General features: G+C 37.8%; 1 protein-coding gene and 1 long non-coding RNA gene across 2 annotated transcripts in view; one reads left to right on the top strand and one right to left on the bottom strand.

Moving 5' to 3' along the window:
• The window catches only part of LOC309656971, a 222,452-nt gene that overhangs the window by 21,440 nt on the left and 177,362 nt on the right, over window positions 1-23,650 (top strand). The window lies entirely within an intron of this gene.
• SOX30 (SRY-box transcription factor 30) overlaps window positions 309-23,650 on the bottom strand; it is a 165,049-nt gene continuing 141,707 nt past the window's right edge. The window contains exon 6 of the mRNA XM_082453969.1: window positions 309-7,691. Coding sequence (XP_082310095.1) covers window positions 7,310-7,691 — 382 coding nt within the window. The 3' untranslated portion in view covers window positions 309-7,309. The remainder of the gene's footprint in view (window positions 7,692-23,650) is intronic.

Raw genomic sequence — 23,650 nt, 5'->3', positions numbered from 1 at the left:
TGCTCTAGAGCCCGTGAGCCACAACTACTGAGCCCACGTGCCGCAACTACTGAAGCCCACGCACCTAGAGCCCACACTCCACAATGAGGGAAGCCACCGCAATGAGAAGCCCGCACACTGCAACGAAGAGTAGCCCCCGCTCACCACAACTAGAGAAAGCCTGCGCACAGCAACAAAGACCCAACACAGCCAAAAATAAATAAATAAAATAAATAAATTTATTAAAAAAAAAGATACAGACTCCCAGTTCCCATCCTCAAATATTCAAATTCTGGAGATCAGGAATTTTTGTTGTTGTTGCTTTTTTTTTTTTTTTAAGTTCACTGGTAATTATTATGGGCAATCAATCATGGGAAGCAGTGCTTGTCAGGCAGCTTATGAATTCCATTAGTCACTGAAGCTGAGAATACAGAGCTGTGTCTGTTAGTCTGTTGGCCACCATATATTTATTTTTCTAATTTCTAAAATACTTGCCCTGGTTGGCCCTCAAGGAGCTTAGAATGTAGTGGGAGATATAAATGAAGGTGCTGTGGGAATACAAAGCAGGAACAACTAAGTCTTTGAGGGTTAGAGAAAACTTTCTGGAGGGGAAGAATTCTGAATGAGTTAGAATCTGCTCCAGCAGCATGTGACAGAAAACACAAAATTATAGTGGATTAAACTAGTTAAAAATTTACTTTTCTCTCATATAAAAGCCTCTAGTCTGTAAGAGTGCTCACTCTGAAATCTCATCATTGAAATTTACTAGGACAAATTACTGAAACTGCAAACCTAACCCTTTCATATGATTAGTTATGGCACATCCGCCTGAAGCAATATTATGCAAACATGAAAAGTCATCACTTAGGAAGCTACAGAGTATGAAAAACAGGTCGTGATAAAATATTGAGGAAATGCAAATTTGTGTATATGCAAAATTGTGTATGTGTTGTGATTACAACTGTGTGAAAAATGTGTGTATATGGGCAAATATAGAAAGACCATCATAAAATAAAAACAATTATTGGATGGATTACAGGTTTTTTCTTCTCTGAAGATTCCCTTTAGTACAGTTATATTGTTTTCATAACAAAATTTTAAATGTCTTGCAAACTTTACATGGTGTCAAAGGTAGGAGTGCTTAAGAATCACCTGAGGAGCTTATTAAAAATGCGTATTCCCAGGCTCTAGCCAGAGAGATTCTGATTCTATAGATCTACGGAATGGCTGCATTTTTAACAAGCATCCCAGATCATTTTGTTGGAAGCAGTGCACTGACCACATCTGAAAAACACCACCATATCTAGTGTCTCAGAGACACTTAAAAATGTATAGAGTTGGAATATTATGTATGCCAAAACAGCCCAGCTTTGCATTGTCCTAAGGACTCTGGCCAATATTCCACTATCATTGTTGGGGAAACAGTAAGAAAGTTTAAAACAAAGACTCCATATTCACAAAAATGTTTTCTCTCCCTGGTTTATATAGTGAAATATTACTAAAAGGTACAGCTTGGATCATTTTTCTTTTGCCTTTAAGCAAACTTGAAGCTATCTAATAAAAGCAACCCAGGCACTAACAGTTATGTATCTCCAGTTCTCTTACAGTCCCTATGTATCCTGTAACTTACTCCATGCCTTTCTAATAGGCCCAACACAAGTTCAGCTATAATCTGCCTTCGTGAGTGAAGCTCAGTCATTTCAAACTCTACAGCTGCATTGCACAATGTGCATAAGCATAGATCTGCATAGATCCAGTTGATTCTATACTCACTGTATTCACTAGAATGATCAGTTTATCTCAGTTTGCCCAGGAATTTTCTGGTTTTATCACTGGTCCTAGGTCCCATGACCTCCACCCCTGCAACCCCTCAGTACTGGGCAAACCAGGATGGTTGGTCACCCCCATACCTTTCCATTGCCTGTGACCCATGTAATTATGCACAGCTTAAAAGACCCTTTCCAGGAGGGGTTATCAGCCTCCACAGACAGTGTCCCAGGGAATACAGGCACGAACATAGCTTTTGGAAGATCTTACTCCGAAAAAGAATATATATAAAATGCTGTTCATTATTTTTCAGAAATAAAACATTTCCCTGAAGTGGTTTCAGAGGAGCCAGGGATTTAAGGTGCAGCAAATGGTCCTCCTCCTACATTTCCATCTCCCCCTTTTTCCTGCAAGCATTCATCATTTAGTGAAAAGTTTACTAAGATTTGTGTGTGTTACCCATCAGAAAAGAGACACGTAGGGCTTGGTCAGGCAGTTAGAATGAGGAAAGTAGAGATAAAGGGTAAATCTGTCTAGAGGATGTGGAATTTTTCATCAAGTAGAATTAGAAAGTAACTCCTTCCACACTTGTTTTCAGAAAAGTAGTTTTATTGTGAAACTCTTGGAATTTCTCTAAAACCCTAAAAAGTTAAGATGATTCAGAAAGCTAGAAAAGGATGTTTCTCAGCAGAGTCTGTTCTAACATGTAGGACAGATTTTTCAGAATTACGCTGTTCACATCAAAATTATACTACTTTAAAATATTGCAAGTAATGCATAGAACCCCCAGAATTTCATTTTGAAATCATTTCCAAACTGGAACTTTCAAAAGTAGCTTGTATTTTTGGCTCAGGAATAATCCTTCTGACAGCTGGTTTTCACTGTGAAAAATACACTTATATGGGAATTTAGCACATTTGCCCACTCAAATTCTTGGGTGCAATATCAACTTTCATTAAAAAGTCAGTTTAGTGGACAATCAAAATTTATAACAACTCTAGGTTTCAGTTCTTCTGTCTTTTAAGACCATCAGATATTTAATGCAGAATACAGTTTAATTAGCCACCACCTTCTTTCAGTAAAGGATTTAACGATTTTTTCCGATCAATGCAGAAAACCATATGTGAAGCCAACGACTGAAAACCGAAGCAACAGCCATAAGCAGCATTTTCCGGAGTGAAATCTGTTAGTAGACATTATGTTAAAAGAAAAAAGGATACTCACGCTCAGGTAGGGGAGCACTGAGATAAACAGAGCTCAACATGTTTCTTCACGTCAAGATTTTTGAGAAGCTTTGCAAAGACGATAGGCATTGGCACTCTCCAAGGTGGGGACACAGCATATATTTCCCAAAATTATTTGACCAAATATTGTCAGAATATCTAAAAGGTTTGGGTTCCAACTAACACCCTTAGAAAAAGACTGCTCTTGACTTTCTAAATTTGATAATTCAACTACTTGAAGTTGGGACTAAATCTATTTTCAGTCTATTTGCAGTGAAAAGAATTTTTATTTGCAAATAAGAAGGGCAGATTTGTCCAAAGCACAGAACAGTCTGAGTGACATTCAACACACTTTGAAAGGAAGTTATTCTTATTACAAATACGGTTACCTCCAATTTACAATAAGAACAAATGAGGCCTTGAAACCTATTAGAAAGTGCTTGTGGTTTCAAGCTTAGAGAATTTCACTTTGATGACTTGGAGAGGCAAATGAATTCATTTCAATAGGGCAGGGTTTTGTTTAGTCTATAGGTCTCTAGTCAGAGCTAACAGTGGTTTGAAGAGCTGTAAATGAGCAGATATGGGCATTTGCAGCTAGGCATGCTTAACTGCTATTGGATATTGTTTCACCTAAGAGATACCCATATTTCCCAGACCAAATTATATTGTGGATCTGAAGCAATCTAAACTGACTTCTGATCCCAGCATTAAGGGAGAGAAGGAAGAAGATTAAAAGAGTAGCCCTGACTCAAGAGCCATTAAAATGAAGACTGGGGAAGGACTAGCCTGAAGACAGATAGTTAGGACACACTGAACTATCCTCTATATTATTCCACTGCCTTACAAAGGGATTCCCCCAACGAATTTGTCTACAAGAACAAGGTCTGTTGGAGATATTGCCTCACACCTCTCAGAATGGCTATAACCAAAAAGCCTACAAATAACAAATGTTGGCACAGACGTGGAAAAAAGGGAACCCTAGTACACTGTTTTTAGAAATGTAAACTGGTGAAGCCCCTACGGAAAACAGCATGAAGGTTCCTCAAAAAACTAAAAATAGAGCCATCATATGATCCAGCAATTCCACTCCTGGGTATATATCCAAAGAAAAGGAAAACATTAATTCGAAAAGATAGACGCACCCCAATGTTCACAGCAGCATTATTCTTTTCACTGCAAATAGACTGAAAATAGATTTAGTCCCAACTTTCAAGTAGCTGAATTACCAAATTTAGAAAGTCAAGAGCAGTCTTTCTCTAAAGGTGTTAGCTGGAACCCAAGCCTTTTAGATATTCTGACAATATTTGGTCAAATAATTTCGGGAAATACAAGATGTGGAAGCAAACTAAGTGTCCATCAATAGATGAATAGATAAAGAAGATACACACACACACACACAAATGGAATATTACTCAGCCATAAAAAGAATGAAATTTTGCCATTTGCAACAACATGGATGGAGCTGGAGGGTATTATGCCTTTTTTTTTTTTTTTTTTTTTGGCCACATCACGCAGCATGAGGGATCTTAGTTCCCCGACCAGGAGGGACCCGTGTCCCCTGCAGTGGAAGCGCAGAGTCCTAACCACTGAACCGCCAGGAAATTCCCTATTATGCTTAATGAAATAAGTCAGACAGAGAAAGACAAATACTGTATGTTTTCACTTATATGAGGAATCTAAAAAATAAAACAAACAACTATAGCAAAACAGAAACAGACTCACAGGATAAAGAACAAACTAGTGATTACCAGTGAGTACAGGGAATGGGAGAGGGGCAAGATAGGGATAGGGGATTAAGAGGTACGAACTACTATGTATAAAACAAGCTACGAGGATATAGTGTACAGCACAGGGAATATAGCCAGTATTTTATAATAACTTTAAATGGAGTATAATCTATAAAAACATTGAATCACTGTTTACACCTGAAACTAATATAAATTGTAAATGAGCTATACTTCAGTAAAAAAAGAATAAGGTCTGTGATCAAAACCCAGTTCAGTCACTAAGGTGTGATTAAAATGAAATGGGATAAAATGGCTCAAACTGTCACATACAAAGGTGTAGACATCTGTCATGGTGTAGACATCAAATGTGCTGTAGCTCCAATGTGAAGTTACATGTTTATTCTCTACCAAGAAATTCAAGTTTTGATCTTTAACCACATTCAAATGACATGGCACAGAGTAATAATAAATATAAAATGTGAAAATAAAAATTTTATTGGGAAGAGGAAATGTTACATACAATTAAGTATATGGTTGATGAAATGTATCATACAGTAACAGCCTTTGCTTAAGGAACAGGTTTAGTAAAGGAAGAAGTTGGAAGCTTAGAATAGGTTTCCATACATAATTTCCAAGCAGTTTTAAGTAAAATATCTCAATTTGCATAAATTACACAGATCATTGAGAGAAAAGTGTATTGGTTTGTGGCTATTTCTGATCATCAATTCACTTTGTGTCTTGTAGATCTCTTTTACCCTGATCCCAACTCTGGTGGTTCTGATCCTGTTCTAATATGGTTCTCTCCATCCATAAGTGGGCATTTACCCGGAGGCCACATCGCAAATAGGATTTTTTTGCTCATTGTGAATTAAACAAATTCCATGCTCTTAAATGAACTCCATGGTTTTAAAGACAGCTGCCTGGGGCCTGGTCAACGCGAGCTCGGGGCTGGGTCGCCCACGCCGCCGTCAGGTTGCTAGGATGATTATGCAGATCTCTCAGATATAGGGAAAAAATTCAGCCACCTCACCCAGATTCTGCAATCCCTACGAGGCTGCATCTGAAATACTGAAGAGCCGTGTGGATGAAAGGCTCTTGGTGCTCCAGCCAGGCATCAGGGCTGTGCCTCTGAGGTGGAAGAGCCAACTTCAGGACACTGGTCCACAAGAGACCTCCCAGCTCCACATAATACCAAACGGCAAAAATCTCTCAGAGATCTCCATCTCAACATCAAGACCCAGCTTCACTCAACGACCAGCAAGCTACAGTGCTGGACACCCTATGCCAAACAACTAGCAAGACAGGAACACAGCCCCATCCATTAGCAGAGAGGCTGCCTAAAATCATAATAAGACCACAGACACCCCAAAACACACCACCAGACGTGGACGTGCCCACCAGAAAGACAAGATCCAGCCTCATCCACCAGAACTCAGGCACTAGTTCCCTCCACCAGGAAGCCTACACAACCCACTGAACCAACCTTAGCCATTGAGGACAGATACCAAAAACAACGGGAACTACGAACCTGCAGCCTGTGAAAAGGAGACACCAAACACAGTAAGATAAGCAAAATGAGACGACAGAAAAACACACAGCAGATGAAGGAGCAGGGTCAAAACACACCAGACCTAACAAATGAAGAGGAAATAGGTAGTCTACCTGAAAAGACAGCTGCCTGAACCAAATCTGGAAGAGCTCTTCCATTTAGGGAGTGCTTAAGTCATAGGTACACATCTGTAAAGAGTTTGGAAATGGCATCATAATATGTGCACACCATCTTTGCTGATACAGTTTCAAGTAAGCTAACAGGATCTGTACAATTCTAGAGACTATTAAGTAAAAATGAATATCTGCATGTGGTATGGAACCCATTCTCATTTGAACAATACTCATTTTGCTTATTTCTATCTCCCAAACAGAAAACATCCAACAAGAACAATTTTCTCTGTTTATTTAATTATAACAAAAGTAGAACAATGCATACCAAATGTAAAAAGATATCCAAAAAAGATGATGAAAATGTTTAGGAACAGAAATGACTAATTTAGCTGAAGGAATTACTCAGGTTCCATTAAAACACATTTGCAACTTATAATTGGTTATCAGTGTAAATTAAATTTAGTAACTGAGTCCCAATTTACTACTAAAAGTTATCAAAATATTTTCAAAATGTTACATAAAAACTGAAACATCCATAAGTATTACATAAACACCAAACAAAACATCATATAAAGAAAAATAAATGTATCCTGAGATAAAATACAAATCACACTTGTCATGCCAGAATATACACCCCCCCTTTCCCCTCACATATAATTGTAAGGATTCAGTGTTTTGCACGTTCCAAGATAAAGTAATGATAATATACGCTGATGCAAATTTCAGCCATAAAAATAAACTACTTCATATCTTAAATATTCCTATCATGAAACATCAGGATTCCAGTTTCACTAATCAAAACTTTATGAAGGCATAAATTGCATTTGGTTTTGACTCCTCAGATCATGGCTAAGAACTCTCAGCAAAGCATTCTAGGCTTTTTTTCTCACATCAAGTGACCCAGAATATATTTTAAGAAATGTTTATTTTCTGTGCATATTTGTTTTATAATTATAAATTCCTGAGCACTTTTTCTTCTTCCTCCTCATCACTGTCAGTGACATTGACTTGCTGGATGTTAGAGGGAGTTGATGTCGGGGCTGTGAAGACACTTTCCAAGGCTCCAGGGTCCAGCTGAGGCACAGGATTTAAGTATTCTTCCCCACTGTGGCTATGACTGTTACAGTAAGAGGTTCCATCCATGCTCTCATAACTCCAAGAATCTTCGCCGTGAGCACGTTCATCTGGGTAGTCTCTAAAAGGATAGTCTCTATTTAAAGCTGAAAACATAGTCTCATGTTTGTGGTATCTGTCTTCATAATAACCAAGGCATTCTGGCACTGAACTTGGAAAATTTCCATAGCCAAAAGGAGGCCGACTATAAGGGCACGTGCTGTAGCAGAAAGACAAAAAAGGAATTCGATCATAACTTGTCCACATGTTGCCTTGTATACAGATTAACTGAGCAAGTTTAACTGGGGCCTAGAGAGCTCCCACGATAACTTTCTGCAACTACTTCATGTACTCATCCACATGTTGCCTAGTCCCAACATAAAACAATTGGCAAAGTAAGCTTATAACTATTACCTATTATCAGCCTCAGGTTTCTTACCTTTGGCAGCCTTGATAAAGAAAAATTACTTATCTGGGCCTTTCTCTCATGATGCCTTATGCCATGTAAGGTTTTAGAAATGCAGGTACCTGCTGTGCTGTGCTAAATATTGACACTTAGTAAGCAGTGTAACAATTGTTCTTACTAGTATTTGAAGCAAAATTTACAGGAGGTGGGGGGAAATGTATAACTGGGTTGAAATCAAGAGATCTTGGGGATGGGGGAGGGCACTCGAACAGAGGATAACAACTTAATTTTTAAATTCACATTCAATAATTAATTATATTAAAACACTCAATACCAGAAAGATTTAGAACTGATATTAAACTGTGGTTTTAGAGATCTTTTCCAAAAAAAAATTTGGAGTGTGGGAATGTGAAGAATTGAAAAGATTAATTTGCTGTTTTACAAACTAATGGTTTTTCTTGTAAGGCAAATCTAAAAATTCTGCCATTCAAACCCATTTGACAATTTTTTAAAGAAAGTATTACTCCACCTTTCAAAGGCACAGAACAGGAATCATAGGAAGAGTTAAGTAGCAAAGTCCAACCAAAAGTTGCCTGGACTCATGGACTCCATCTAGTGACAGACAATATAAGCATAATAATCATGCTCATTAGCAAAACCCAAGACAAGCTGGGTGTTTCATTTCATGCTCCCACATTTTTTTTTAAAAGGTCAACTATGTCTCCTTCCCTTTAAAAATATAAATATGATTGACATAATAGACTATCATCTCAAATTCTCTGGAAATATAGGGTTTCTTCAGTGGTTGGTGTCCTACCCCCAAATCTCCAAGTGCTAGGGACCCTGCCCGTGTTCAATATCACCTAGTTTCTGAAACGTTTCAGGTTTCCATTCCGACTGCCACATCCTCATTCAGGCATTTTTAATTTAATACATACGTCCTGAATGCATTGTACTTGCAGCTACTATGACTTTGCTCTGTAGCTCTTCCACCTTTAGATCTCTCCATCCATTGGATTCCACAAATACTTCAAGGGTGTGCTCAAATCTACTTCCTCCACAAAGCCTTCTTCTCTTCAGCTAGGAACAATTCACCTACTAACTATTCTTTTAGGACTCAATATAGGCAAGATATTACACAAGGTTTGGTGGAGAATTTAATTTTAAAAAAATCTAAAATCCAGGTAGTATATACTTGATATGTGCTAAAGTGTGCTATAATGCAAACATCACATGGCTATATTGGTGTGGTAAAAACAAGTTAGTATTATATCTGGAGAACAAAAAGATCAGTAAAGATAAGAGTAATCCTGGACTTCCCGGGTGGCATAGTGGTTAAGAATCTGCCTGCCAATACAGGAGACACGGGTTCGAGCCCTGGTCTGGGAAGATCTCACATGCCGCGGAGCAACTAAGCCCGTATGCCACAACTACTGAACCTGCACTCTAGGGCCCATGAGCCACAACTACTGAGCCTGCGTGCCACAACTACTGAAGCCTGTGCGCCTAGAGCCAGTGCTTCGCAACAAGAGAAGCCACCCCAATGAGAAGCCCGCGCACCACAACGAAGAGTAGCCCCTGCTTGCCGCAACTAGAGAAAGCCCGCATGCAGCAACGAAGACCCAACACAGCCAAAAATAAATAAATAAATTTATTGCAAAAAAAAAAGAGTAATCCTAAAAGGTTACATGGATGAAAATGAATACCTACAGAAGCATCATGGTGTAGTGGGAAAAGCAATTCTGAGGGGTGTGTAGTGAACAATGTTGTTTAAAGTTGCAATTCCCTAATGATATATGATGTGGAGAATCTTTTCATATGCTTAATTGTCATCTGTATATGTTCTCTGGTGAGGTATCTGATCAGGTCTTTTGTCCATTTTTAACTGGGTTGTTCATTTTCTTATTATTGAATTTTCAGAGTTCTTTGTATATTTGGATAACAGTCCTTTATCAGATACATCTTTTGAAAATATTTTCTCCTAGTCTGTGGCTTGTCTCCTCTTTCTCTTGATACCATGTTTTTTGATACAAAGTAGCTTTGTAGTAAGTTTGAGGTCAAGAATTGTGAGTCCTCCAACTCTGTTTTCCTTTTTCAAGATTGTTTTAACTATTCCAGGTCACTTACAATTCCATGTAAATTTTAGGATCAGCTTTTCCATTTCTGCAAAAAAGCCGCTGGGATTTTGAAAAGGATTGTATTGATTTTGTAAATCCCTTTGGGAAGTATTGCCATCTTAATAATAAGTCTGCCAATGCATATACATGAATACCTTTCCATTTATTTCAGTCTTCTTTATTTCAGCAATGTTTTATAGTTTTCAGTTTACAAGTTTTGCATCTCCTTGGTTAGATTTATTCCTAAGTGTTTTACTCTTTTTGATGCTATTGTAAAAAGAACTGTATTCTCAATTTCCTTTTTTGAGTGCTTATTGCTTGTGTACAGAAATACAAGTGAATTTTGTATATTGATCTTATACCCTTCAACTTTGCTGAATTCATTCATTCACTCTAATAAATTTTTGTGGATTCTTTAGGATTTTCTATATATAGGATTTTCCATATATAGTATCATGTGTGAAAAGAGGTAATTTTACTTCTTTTCCATTTTAGATGTCTTTTTTTCTTGCCTAATTGCTCTGGCTGGAACTTCTAGTACAATGTTGAACAGCAGTGGTGAAAGCAGACGTCCTTGTCTTGTTCCCAGTCTTAGGGGGAAAGCTTTTTTGGTCCTTTATCATTGAGTATGATGTTAACTGTCGGTTTTTGATAAATGCCTTTTATCATGTAGAAGAAGTTCCCTTCTACTCCTAGTTTGCTAAGTTTTGAAATCAGGAATTGATTTTTATCATCAAAAGGTGTTGGATTTTATCAAATACTTTTTCGGCATCAATTGAAATGATCAGTTGGTTTTGTTCCTTAATTCTTTTAATGAAATGTATTACCCTGATTGATTTCCTGATGTTGAACCACACTTACAATTTCTGGGGAAAATCCCACTTGGTCTTGGTGTATAATCGTTTTAATATGCTGCTGGATTCAGTTTGCTAGTATTTTGTTGATTCTGTAATTTTCTTTCTTGTGATATCTTTTTCTAGCTTTGGTAACAGAGTAATGCTGGCTTTAGAATCGTTCCCTCTTATATATTTTGGAAGAATGTGAGAAGGATTAGTGTTAATTCTTCTTTAAAAGTTTGGTAGAATTCACCAGTGAAGCTATCTAGTCCAGGGCTTTTCTTTGTTGGGAGGTTTCTAATTACTGATTCAATCTCTTGATATACACCTGTTCAGATTTCCTATTTCTTCTTGAGGCAGTATTGGTAATTCATGTATTTGTCCATTTCGTCTAGGTTATCTAACTTGTTGGTGTACAATTATTCATTATTATCCTATAATCATTTTTCTGTGAGGTCAGAGTAATGTACCCAGTTTCATATCTGATTTTAGTAATTTATGTCTTCTCTCCTTTTTTCTTAGTTTAGCTATAAAAGTTTGTCAATTTTGTTGATCTTTTCAAAAAGCCAACTTTTGTTGACCTTTTTTTCTCTATTTCATTAAACTCCCTATTGTTTTTCTATTCTTTATTTCATTTATCTCTACTCTAATCTTTATTATTTCCTTCCTTCTGCTAGCTTTGGGTTTTATTTGCTCTTCTTTTTCTAGTTCCTTAAGGTATAAAGTTAGGTTGTTAATTTGACATCTTTCTTTTTAAATGTAGGCCAGGGCGGCTATGAATTCCTCTATCAGCACTGCTTTTGCTATATAATTCCTTAAGTTTTGGTATGTTGTGTTTTCATTTTCATTCATTTCAAAGTGTTTTCTAATTTTCCTTGTGATGTATTATTTGACCCATTGGTTAAGAGTGTGTTGTTTAATTTCCAATATTTGTGAATTTTCCAGTTTTTCTTTCTGTAATTGATGACTAGTTTCATTCCATCATGGTTAGAGAAGAAACTTTGTATGGTTTCAATCTTTTAAAAATTTCTGAGACTCATTTTGTGATCTAACATATGGTCTATCCTACAAAATATACATTTTCACTTGAGAAGAATTTATATCCTGTTGTTGGGTGGAGACCATGTATTTCTGTTAGATCTAGTTGGTTTAAAGTATCATACAGTCTTCTATTTCATTTTTGATTTTCATCATTTTTGGATGGATGGTCTTCTGTTCATTATTTAAAGTATCCACAGCTAATATCATACTCAATGGTAAAAAGTTTAAAGCTTTTCCTCTAAGATAAAGAACAGAACAAGGATGCCCACTCTTGCCACTTATTCAACATAGTACTGGGAGCCCTAGCCACAGCAATTAGGCAAGTAAAAGAAATACAAGGCATCCAAATTGGAAAGAAAGAAGTAAAACGGTCTCTATTTGCAAATGACATAATAATATATCTAGGAAAACCTAAAAACTCAACCAAAAAAACTGTTAGAATTAGTCAGTGAACTCAGTAAAGTTGCAGGATACAAAATCAATATACAAAAATCAGTTGCATTTCTATACACAACAGCGAACTGTCAGAAAAAGAAATTAAGAAAAACAATTCCATTTACAATTGCATCAAAAAGAATAAAATACCTAGGAATAAATTTAACCAAGGATGTGAAAGACCTGTACACTGAAAACAATAAGACACTGATGAAAAAAATGGAAGAAAACACAAATAAATGGAAAGATATTCTGTGCTCATGGATTGGAAGAAATAATATTGTTAAAATATCCATACTACCCAAAGCAATCTACAGATTCAGTGAAATACCTATCAAAATCCAATGGCATTTTTCACAGAAATAGAACAAACAATCCCAAATGCTTTCTGGAAACATGAAAGACAGTGAATAGTCAAAGCAATCTTGAGAAAGAAGAACAAAGCTGGAGGCATTATACTCTCTGATTTCAAACTATATTACAAAACTATAGTAACCAAAACAGTATGGTATTGGCATAAAAACAGACACATAGATCAATGGAACAGAAAACAGAGCTATAAAAAAGCCCATGCATATGTGGCTAATTAATTCATGGTTATTAATTAACTAACAAAAATAGATAATTGGGAAAAGATAGTAGCTTCAAAAAATGGTGTTGGAAAAACTGGACAGCCACATGCAAAAGAATGAAACTGGACCCCATCTTACATCATACACAAAAATCAAGTCAAAATGGATTAAAGACTTAAACATAAGACCTAGAGCTTTAAAACTCCTAGAAGAAAACATAGGCAATAAGCTCCTTGACATCTGAATTGGCAGTTTGTTTGTTTGTTTTCTGATTTGACACCAAAAGCAAAGGCAACAAAAGCAAAAATAAACAAGTGGGACTACATCAAACTGAAAAGCTTCTGTACTGTAAAGGAAACCATCAACAAAATGAAAAGGCAACCTACCGAATGGGAGAAAATATTTGCAAATCATACATCTGATAAACAATTAATATACAAAATACATAAAGAATTTATATAACTCAATAGCAAAAAAAAAAAAATCTGATTTAAAAATGGGCAGAGGAGCTAAACAGACATTTTCTTCCCAAAGAAGACATACAGATGGCCAACAGGTACATGAAAAGGTGCTCAAGAACTTCCCTGGTGGTGCAGTGATTAAGAATTCACCTACCAATGCAGGGGACATGGGTTCTACCCCTGGTCTGGGAAGATCAAACACGCTGGAGCAACTAAGCCTGTGCACCACAACTACTGAGCCTGTGGTCTAGACCCCACAAGCCACAACTACTGAGCCTGCGCACCACGACTACTGACGCCCATGCACCCTAGAGCCCGCATACCACAACAACTGAGCCCATGTGCTGCAACTACTGAAGCCTGTGTACCTAGAGCCCATACTCCACAACAAGAGAAGCCACCGCAATGAGAAGCCCACATACCTCAATGAAGAGTAGCACCTGCTCGCCACAACTAGAGAAAGGCCATGCGCAGCAACGAAGACCCAATGCAGCCAAAAAAAAAAAAAGGTGCTCAAGGGCTTCCCTGGTGGTGCAGTGGTTGAGAAACTGCCTGCCAATGCAGGGGACATGGGTTCGAGCCCTGGTCTGGGAAGATCCCACATGCCGTGGAGCAACTGGGCCCATGAGCCACAACTACTGAGCCTGCGCATCTGGAGCCTGTGCTCCGCAACAAGAGAGGCCGCGATAGTGAGAGGTCCGCGCACTGCAATGAAGAGTGGCCCCCACTTGCCGCAACTAGAGAAAGCCCTCGCACAGAAATGAAGACCCAACGCAGCCAAAAAGAAAGAAAGAAAGAAAGAAGCTTTCATTAAAAAAAAAAAAAAAAAAAGGTGCTCAAAATCACAATTATCAGGGAAATACACATTAAAACCACAATGATATCAGGAAATGCTGCCATTTGCAACAACACGGATGGACTTTGAGGACATTATACTAAGTGAAATAAGTCAGAGAAGGACAAATACCATATGGGTTCACTTACATGAGGAGTCTAAAAACAAACAAACAAAAAACAAAGAAAACCAAATCATAGATACAGAGAACAGTTTGTGGTTGCCAGAGATTGGGAGTGAGAGGTGAGCAAAATGGATAAAAGTGGTCAAAATATACAAACTTCTTATTTATAAAACAAGTAAGTCCTCAGGATGTAATGTACAGCATAGTGACTATAGTTAATAATACTGTATTGTATTTCTGAAAGTTTCTGAGAGATTAAATCTTAAAAGTTCTCATCACAAGAAAAATAATTATGTTGTGTACTGAGACTAATATAATGTTATATGTCAATTATATCTCAACAAAAAATAAATAAAGTAGTGAAGTCTTCAACAATTATTGCATAACTGTGTATTTCTCCCTTCAATTCTGCCAATTTTTGCTTCATATATTTTGGGGTACTGTTGTTATATATGTATGTGATTATAATTGCTATATCTTCTTAACGTTTTATTATTATTTTTGGCTGTGTTGGGTCCTTGTTGCTGTGCGCAGGCTTTCTCTAGTTGCAGCAAGTGGGGGCTACTCTTCATTGTGGTGTGCGGGCTTCTCATTGTGGTGGCTTCCCTTGTTGCGGAGCACGGGCTCTAGGCACGCGGGCTTCAGTAGTTGCAGCATGTGGGCTCAGTAGTTGCAGCACATGGGCTCTAGGTGCACAGGTTTCAGTAGTTGCAGCATGCAGGCTCAGTAGTTGTGGCACATGGGCCCTAAAGTGCGTGGGCTTCAGTAGTTGCAACGCCTGGGCTCAGTAGTTGTGGCACACAGGCTTAGTTGCTCCATGGCATGTGGGATCTTCCCAAACCAGGGATCAAACCCGTGTCCCCTGCATTGGAAAGCGAATTCTTAACCACTGTGCCGCGAGGGAAGTCCCTTCTTAACGTTTTAAAATAGATATGTGGGAGTTCCCTGGTGGCCTAGTGGTTAGGATTCCAGGCTTTCACTGCTGTGGCCTGGGTTCAATCCCTGGTCAGGGAACTGAGATCCTACATGTTATGTAGCATGGCCAATAAATAAATAAATAAATAAATAAATAAATAAATAAATAAAATATGTAATGTCTTTGTCTCTTGTAACAATTTTGACATAAAGTCTATTTTGTTAAATATTATTATAGCCACCTCAGCTCTCTTTTGGTTACTACTTGCAAGGAATATCTGTTTCTATTTTTTCACTTCAGCCTATTTGTGTCATTGGATCTAAAGTGAGTCTCTTGTGGGAATTCCCTGGTGGTCCAGTGGTTAGGGCTCTGCATTTCCATTGCAGGGGGCACAGGCTCAATCCCTGGTCAGGGAACTAAGATGCCCACAAGCCACATGGTGCAGCCAAAAAAAAAAAAATCTGCTCAGTGAATATCATGTTTATTTTTTAAAATAAATAAAGTGAGTCTCTTAGAGACAAGATTTAGTGTGATTATTTTTTAAATTCATTCTGCCAATCTACCTTTTAATTTAATCCATTTAAAGGGGTTACTGATAAGGAAATACTTACTCTGCCTTTTTTCTTTTTTTTGGCTGTACCACGTGGCATGCGGGATCTTAGTTCCCGAGCTGGGGTGCAGGGGTGCAGTGGAAGCATGGAGTCCTATCCACCACCGCCAGGGAATTCCTTCAAATATTTTTAAGTTATTTTCTTAAGTGGTTACCATGGGGATTATAATTAACATCTTAAATTTATAACAATCTAGTTTGAATTGATACTAAGTTACCTTCATTAGCATATCAAAATTTTGCTTGTATACACTGCTTCCTTCCTTTGTATTGCTACTGTCCTAAATTATGTATTTATACATTTTATATCTATTAACATAGATTTTATAATAGATGTTTTATGCATTTGCTTTTTAAATCATATAGAAAAAAAGTTACTAACCAAAAATACAATTATACTTGGCTTTTAAAAACAAAAGAAGGACTTCCCTGGTGGTCTAGTGGTGAAGACTCTGTGCTTCCACTATAGGAGGCACAGCTTTGATCCCTGGTTGGGGAACTAAGATCCTGCATGTCATCTGGCGAGGCCAAAAAAACAAAAGAAAAAAGATACTTGGCTTTTGTATCTGTTATTTTAGTAACTTTTATCAGTGTTCTTTATTTCTTTGTTTGGCTTTGAGTTACTGTCTACTGCCTTTTCATTTTATTCTGAAATACTTCCTTTAGCATTCCTTGTAGGGTAGGTTTACTGGTGATGAACTTCCTCTACTTTTGTTTATCTGGGAATATCTTAATTTCTCCTTTTTTTTTTTTTTGGCCACACTGCGTGGCTTGTGGGATCCTAGTTTCCCAATCAGGGATCAAATCTGAGGCCCTGGCAGTGAGAGTGCTGAGTCCTAACCACTGGACTGCCAGGGAATTCCCTCTCCTTCATTTCTTTTCTTTCTTTCTTTCTTTCTTTTTTTTTTTTTGGCTGCGTTGGGTCTTCGTTGCTGCACACAGGCTTTCTCTAGTTGTAGTGAGTGGGGGCTACTCTTCGTTGTGGTGTGCGGACTTCTCACTGCAGTGGCTTCTCTTATTGCAGAGCACGGGCTCTAGGCACGCAGGCTTCAGTAGTTGTGGCGCACGGGCTTAGTTGCTCTGCGGCATGTGGGATCTTCCCGGACCAGGGACCGAACCCGTGTCCCCTGCATTGGCAGGCAGATTCTTATCCACTGCACCACCAGGGAAGCTCTCCTTTATTTCTGAAGGGTAGTTTTGTTGGTTATAGAATTCTTGGTTGACGGTTTCTTTTTTTTCAGCACTATGCTATGCCACTGTCTTTTGACTTCCGTGGCTTCTGATGAGAAACTGGCTGTTGACCTTATTGAGAATCTCCTGTACAAGATTAGTCACTTCCCTCTTGCTGTTTTCAAGATTCTCTCCTTCTTTGGCTTTGACAGCTTGATTATAATGTATCTCTTTGAATTTACCCTACTTAGTGTTCATTGAGCTTCTTGGATTCCTATCTTTCTTTAAATTTTGGAAGTTTTGGGTCAAGCTATTTACAAGTCTTCTTCAGCCTTGACTTCCTATTTACACAGAGCCTAAAAAGCAGTCAGAGGTGAAAGCTTAGGGTCTTCTCCAGTGTTTGCTGAACATGTGTCTAGCCCTGGATATGCTAGCTCTGGATATGTTTGTGCCCTGTGTACTGATTCCTCAGTATACATGGGAGTTTTTCAAAGCCTCTATTCCCCCGTATATCTCCTTTCCCAGTCTCTTCTAGGCTTTTCAGTCTGTCTGCTGCTTGTCCTGTCTGTTGTCCCTTAACCCAGGCAGCTGTGGACAGTACATACCTTTAAATATTTTCCACAAACACTAGCTGGGAGGCCACTCCAGCTCTAAGGAGAGTCAAACTAAGGTAAGCCCCTGAGCCAATTCCTCAGGAAGTCACCAGGCAGGTCAAAAATGCACAACCATAATGCTTTAAGAACAAGGTCTGTACTGCCTCCTCTAATAGCAACAAGTCACACCAGGAACATGGGTCACCATCCCCTTGGCCATCACTGAACTACAAAATGTGAGATGGCTGTGGCAAAAATGCCACAGTGCTCTCTTATCAGAATTTAGCAGCTTCTTTCTTCATTAAACACCCCTCCAGCTGATTCTGACAGTTTTTGCCAGCTTAATTATTGCTTCAGTGGAGAGAGAGAGTCTTGGGGCTCCCTATTCTGTAACTCTCAGTGACATTCTACCTCAGTGGTGTTTTGTACTTTTCAGAATATAAGTTTTGCACTTATTTTGTTAAATTGATTCCTAAGGTTTTTAAATTCTATTTTATTGTAGATGGAATTGTTTTCTCAATTTCATTTTCTATTTATTCATTGCTACTGTACAGAAATGCAACTGTTTTATATATATTAGTCTTATATCCTGAAAACTTGAATTCATTTGTTACTTATAATAGCTTCTTTTGTGGATTCCTCAGGGTTTTCTATATATAAGATCGTGCAATATATAAATATAATTTTATTTCTTCCTTTCCAATCTAGATACCTTTTATTTATTTTTCATGTCTAATTGTCCTGGATTAAACCTCCAATAAAATGTTGAATAGAAGTGGTAAAAATGTACATCCTTGTCTTATTCTTGATCTTAAGTGGGTCTTGCTGATCTCCAGTCTTTGCCATTAAGTATAATGTTAGTTAGGGTTTTTTTGGTAGATGCCCTTTAACTAGTTGAGGAAGTTTCTTTGTATTCCTAGTTTGCTGGAATACTTCATGTTCAACATGAATAAGTGCTCAGTTTTGTCAAATGCTTTTTTTCTGGGTTTACTGAGATGATTGTGTGGTTTTGTCCCTTATCCTATTGATATGGTATATTACATTAATCGATTTTCGAATGTTAAACAACTCACATTCCTGGAATAAATCCAAGTTGGTTACAGTGTATAATCCTTTTGTTATGCTGCTGAATTCAGTTTGCTAGTATTTTGTTGAGGATTTTTGTCTCTGTATTCATTAGAGATATTGACCTTCAGTTTTTCCTTCTTATGTTGTCTTTCTCTGGTTTTGGTAGCAGAGCAATATTGGCCTCATGGAATGAGGCCCTCCCACGTTTTGGAAGAGTCTGACTATAAAGTGTGTCTACTGTAGACAACATATAGTTAAGATCTTGATTTTTATCCAGTTATACAATATCTGCCTTTTGATTGTTTAATCATTAACAGTTAATGTGATTATTGAAACAGCTGGATTCATGTCTGCCATTTTATTTTTTGTTTTCTATGTGTCTTGTATTTTCCTTGTGGCCTTCTATTCCTTCTTTACTGCTTTCTTTTGCAAGAAGCAAATATTTTCTAGAATAACTTTTTAGTTCCTTTAACAACTTTTCCACTATTTTTTCGTTATATTCTTAGTGGTTGCTCTAGGGCTAATCATATACATCTTACCTTACCTGAATCAACTTCAGATTTTTACTGACTTAATTCCAGCAAAATATAGAAATTTTTAAAAATATGTATTTATTTTGGCTGCACTGGGTCTTAGTTGCGGCATACAGGATCTTCGTTGCAGCATGCAGGCTCTTTAGTTGCGGCATGCATGCGGGATCTAGTTCCCTGACCAGGGATTGAACCCAGGCCCCCTGCGTTGGGAGCGTGCAGTCTTACCCACTGGACCACCAGGGAAGTCCCAAAATATAGAAATGTTGCTTGTATATAGCTCTACTCCTTCTTCCCCCTTTTTGTACTACTATTGTTATATAAATTATAGCTATATTTGTTATAAAACCAGCAATCTATTGGTATGATTATTAATTTATATAATTTTATGCCTATTAAATAAGCTGAGAAGAGAAAGGAGAGCAAGTATGTACTCTGAAGTTTGTTATATTAACCTTTTTATTCACTACTGCTGGTTCTCTTCATTTTTTCCTGTGGATTCAAGTTACCATCTGCCGTCATTTCCTTACTCTAAAACAACTTTGCCTCCACCTACTTCCTTACGCTTTTATTATCAAATATATTACATTTCTATATGTTATAGGTCCCCCAAAACAATTATTTGCATATTGTTTTATACAACTGCTTTTAAAACCAGTCAAAAGAAGATTTATACTGTCTTTTTTATACTATCTTTTATTTATTTTTTAATTAATTTTTATTGGAGTATAGTTGCTTTACAATGTTGTGTTAGTTTCTGCTGTACAGCAAAGTGAATTGGTTATACGTATACATATATCCACTCTTTTTTAGATTTCCTATACTATCTTTTATAATTGCATTTTTACCTTTACTGGGCTCTTTGGTATTTTGTTTGTTTGTATTCCAACTACCATTAGTGATCACTTACTTTCAGCCTGAAGAACTCCCTGTAGTATTTTTCACAATTCAAGTGTGCTAGCAATCTCAGTTTTGGATTATCTGAGAATGTCTTTACTTTGGCTTCATTTTTGAAACATGGCTTCACTAAATGTAAGTTGACAGGTTTTTTTCAGTACTTTAAATTTGTATTCTGGCCTCCATTGTTTCTCATGGGATGTCAGGTGTTCATTTTATTGGGGTTTCCTTGTACATGATGAGTGTCTGTCTGTCTGTCTGTCTCTCTCACTTTGATTTTCTCTTTGGCTTTGGATTTCAGTATTTTACTATGATGTGTCTCGCTGTGGATCTCTTGGCTTTTAGACTACTCATAATTCATTACATTTCTTAAATGTGTAATATTTTTCATCAAATCTGGGAAGTTTTCAGCTATTAGGTCTTCAAATACTTTTTTCTGCTTCCTTTTCTCTCCTCTCTCCTTCTGATACTACTTTTATAGATACACTGGTACACTTAATGATGACTGTGTTCTGAGGCTCTGTTCATTTTTCTTCATTCTTTTTCCTCTATATTCTTCAGATTGTATAATCACTACCAGTCTATTTTCAAGTTTCCTGATTCATTCTTGTGTCAGTTCAATTTTACTGTTGAGCCCCTCTAGTGAATTTTTCATTTTGGTTATTGTACTTTTCAACTCCAGAATTTCCATTTGGCTGTTTTAATAATTTCTATGTCTTTACGGATAGTATCTCTATGAAGAGACATCATCATCATAACTTCCTTTACTTCTTTAAAAATGGTTTCCTTTAATTGTTTGAATATATTTATAATGGCTTGGAAGCCTTTGTCAAATTTGAAATCTGGGCCCTACCACAGGTAGTTTCTTTTGCCTGTTTTTCTCTCCCATGTACAAATCGTGCTTTCCTGTTTTTTGCATGTCATAATTTTTGGTTGAAGTCTGGACATTTTAGGTAATATACTGTAGGAACTCTGGACAATGACTCTCTTTCACTTCTCCAGGGCTACTTTTTTTGTTTTTTTGCTTGTTTTTTGTTTACTGACATGACTAGACTATTTTATTTTTTATTTTTTAAAATATTTATTTATTTTGGCTATACCGGGTCTTGGTTGAGGCATGCAGACTTCTTAGTTGCAGCATGCAAACTCTTAGCTGTGGCATGCAAGCGGGATCTAGTTCCCAGACCAGGGATCGAACCCAGGCCCCCTGCATTGGGAGCACAGGGTCTTACCCAATGGACCACCAGGGACAGACTATTTTAGTGAAGTCTATTCCCTTTGCAGTGTGAACCTTGAGTGTCACTCCTTAGAGGGCACAGATTTGGACATGAATACAGTCACCCTAGGATGATATCGGTTTTAGCAGGACTCTCTTTGACTATCTCTTTCCCTGATTTTTGTGTTAAGCTCTCTGACTCATTTGCTATCACATACAGCTGTTAAGATTCCACTAATTGCTGGCTGATTGCTCTAATATTTTCAAAATGCCTTGGGGCAGAGATTGTTCCACAGCCTGATCCAATTAAATTCAGACCTGGTAAATTTTGAGGAGTCTTTGAGGTTTGTTCTGACTGCAGGAGGGTTCTTCTTAGCTGTTTCTTTCCCTAGTTCCCTTTGGTGTACTAGCTGGCATACAGTAGCTTCTTGGTCTCAATTAAGAGGAGTCTCTTTTTATTTGCTTATCACCAAAATCTCATTGTTTTCAAGAGTGTCCTTAGGCTTGAACTTCCCCACACTGTTTCAGATAAAGTCAAATTCCTTTTGGGGAAAGCTTCTGAGCTCTCTGTTCTTATGGCAAAATCTCTGGTCTTCTTGGCTTGCCTCTGTCAGCATAGAACATCTCTTCTACAAGTGACCTGGGTCAAGCGTGTTCAGGGTTGCAGTATTCTCTGCCTGTCATCCTTAGAGATGAGTGGCTATCCTGTTAGTAGGGGCTGAGCGAAGAAAAGGAACCCCCAACCTCTTGGTCGCACTCGCCATCAACTTAGTTTCTTTAACTCAAGAGCTGGAGAGGATGAGAAATGCTACCATTCTCCATAAGATATTGTATCCCTTGATTAGGAGCTGAAGGGAGTGACAGCTACCTTCTTGGCCATACCCACCCAGAGTTGGCATTCCATCCAGATGAACTGAGGGTGGGAGTGAGGGATGGTATTTGTCATGGCTCAAGTGTCATAGACTCTTGCTGTTCTCACCAAGTTTTAGGATGTTTTCTTGAATAAATGTTTCTTCATTTGCTGTATGCCCTTAGGACACTGTCCAGAGAATTTAAGTGGTTAGTTTTTAAAAATAGTTTTCACCAGTTATGCTTGTTTGCTTGGGAGCAGCTTCACAGAGCTCTTCATGCTGCCACCCCAGAAATGAAACTCCCTCTCACTTATCTTTTTAATCATACTATTTCTATTAATATCCTTCCTTGAGCTTTGTTTTGGATGCAGTTAATTACTTGAAAACAGTTTGATCATTTCAGATCTTAAGAATTTTTAGATAAAATTTTTTAGATAAAAATTGATTAAAAAATTATTAGTCTAGGCCTAGCTGAAACAAGCCTCTCTAAGTATTTAATACCCCATCAAGGTTTTCCAATCTGTTTGGTAAGAACAGGAACTATTTCCAGCCTGGTGTGATTGCTGGGAACTGTTGTCTCTGATTTTCAGGTAGTTTTTCCACTAGCCTTGGGTAATTTTCCTCACAAGCATACACTGATCAGTATTCAGCTGAATACTCAAGATGGAACCTATGCAGAGATCCTGAGTTCTTGCACTGTGCAGCTTTCTTCTCTCCAGTACTCTATCCTGAGAATTCTAACTGACTTGGTTTCACTGGTCTCTCAGCTCCATCTCCTCAACTCAGGGAGTCAGCAAGGATCTGCTTGTGTTTCTCCTCACTGTGCCACGGTTTCCAGGTCAGTAAGCTGGTTAGATTGCAAGGCTTACATCATTTATTTTCTGTCTCTCAGGGATCTTCATATTCATTGCCTGGTAAACAGTGTCTTGAAAACCATATCTTCATATATTTTGTCTGTTTTTTATCATTTCAGATGAGGGTAGATTCAGTTCCTTATACTGCATCTTGGCTGGTACAGAAGTCCTCTTTAAACATTTGAAATATTGATTTTTAGTCTCTCCTTGATTTTCAGTTATTTCAAATTCTTGGGGTGTTAATTCTCCTATTTGTAGCATCTACTGACTCTTGTTCTTAATGAATACTTTCCTCGTGTTCCATAATTTTCTAAAGCTCACCTTTAATAACAATTTTCTCCCTTTGCAAATTCCAAGTGGCTTGAATGGTGGAAGTGTTCCTCTAGAATAGTTGTCCCAGGTAAGTCATCCAAGAACTAATTTCTGTGTTAACTTTTCAGTTTTTTAAAATTATTTTTTAGTATTTATTCTATGGGGGCGCTGCATCGGGTCTTAGTTGTGGCACGTGGGATCTCTGTTGAGGCATGAGGGATCTTTCGTTGTGGCGCACGGGCATCTCTCTAGCTGTGGTGTGTGGGTTTTTTCTCTTTTCTAGTTGTAGTGCACAGGCTCCAGGGCACGTGGGCTCTGTAGCTGTGGCACGCAGG

Source organism: Balaenoptera physalus, assembly GCF_965194825.1.
Source record: "Balaenoptera physalus genome assembly, chromosome: 3".
Lineage (NCBI taxonomy): Eukaryota > Metazoa > Chordata > Mammalia > Artiodactyla > Balaenopteridae > Balaenoptera > Balaenoptera physalus.
The sequence above is the reverse complement of the archived record's forward strand: the minus strand, read 5'-3'. Positions and strand labels throughout refer to the sequence as shown.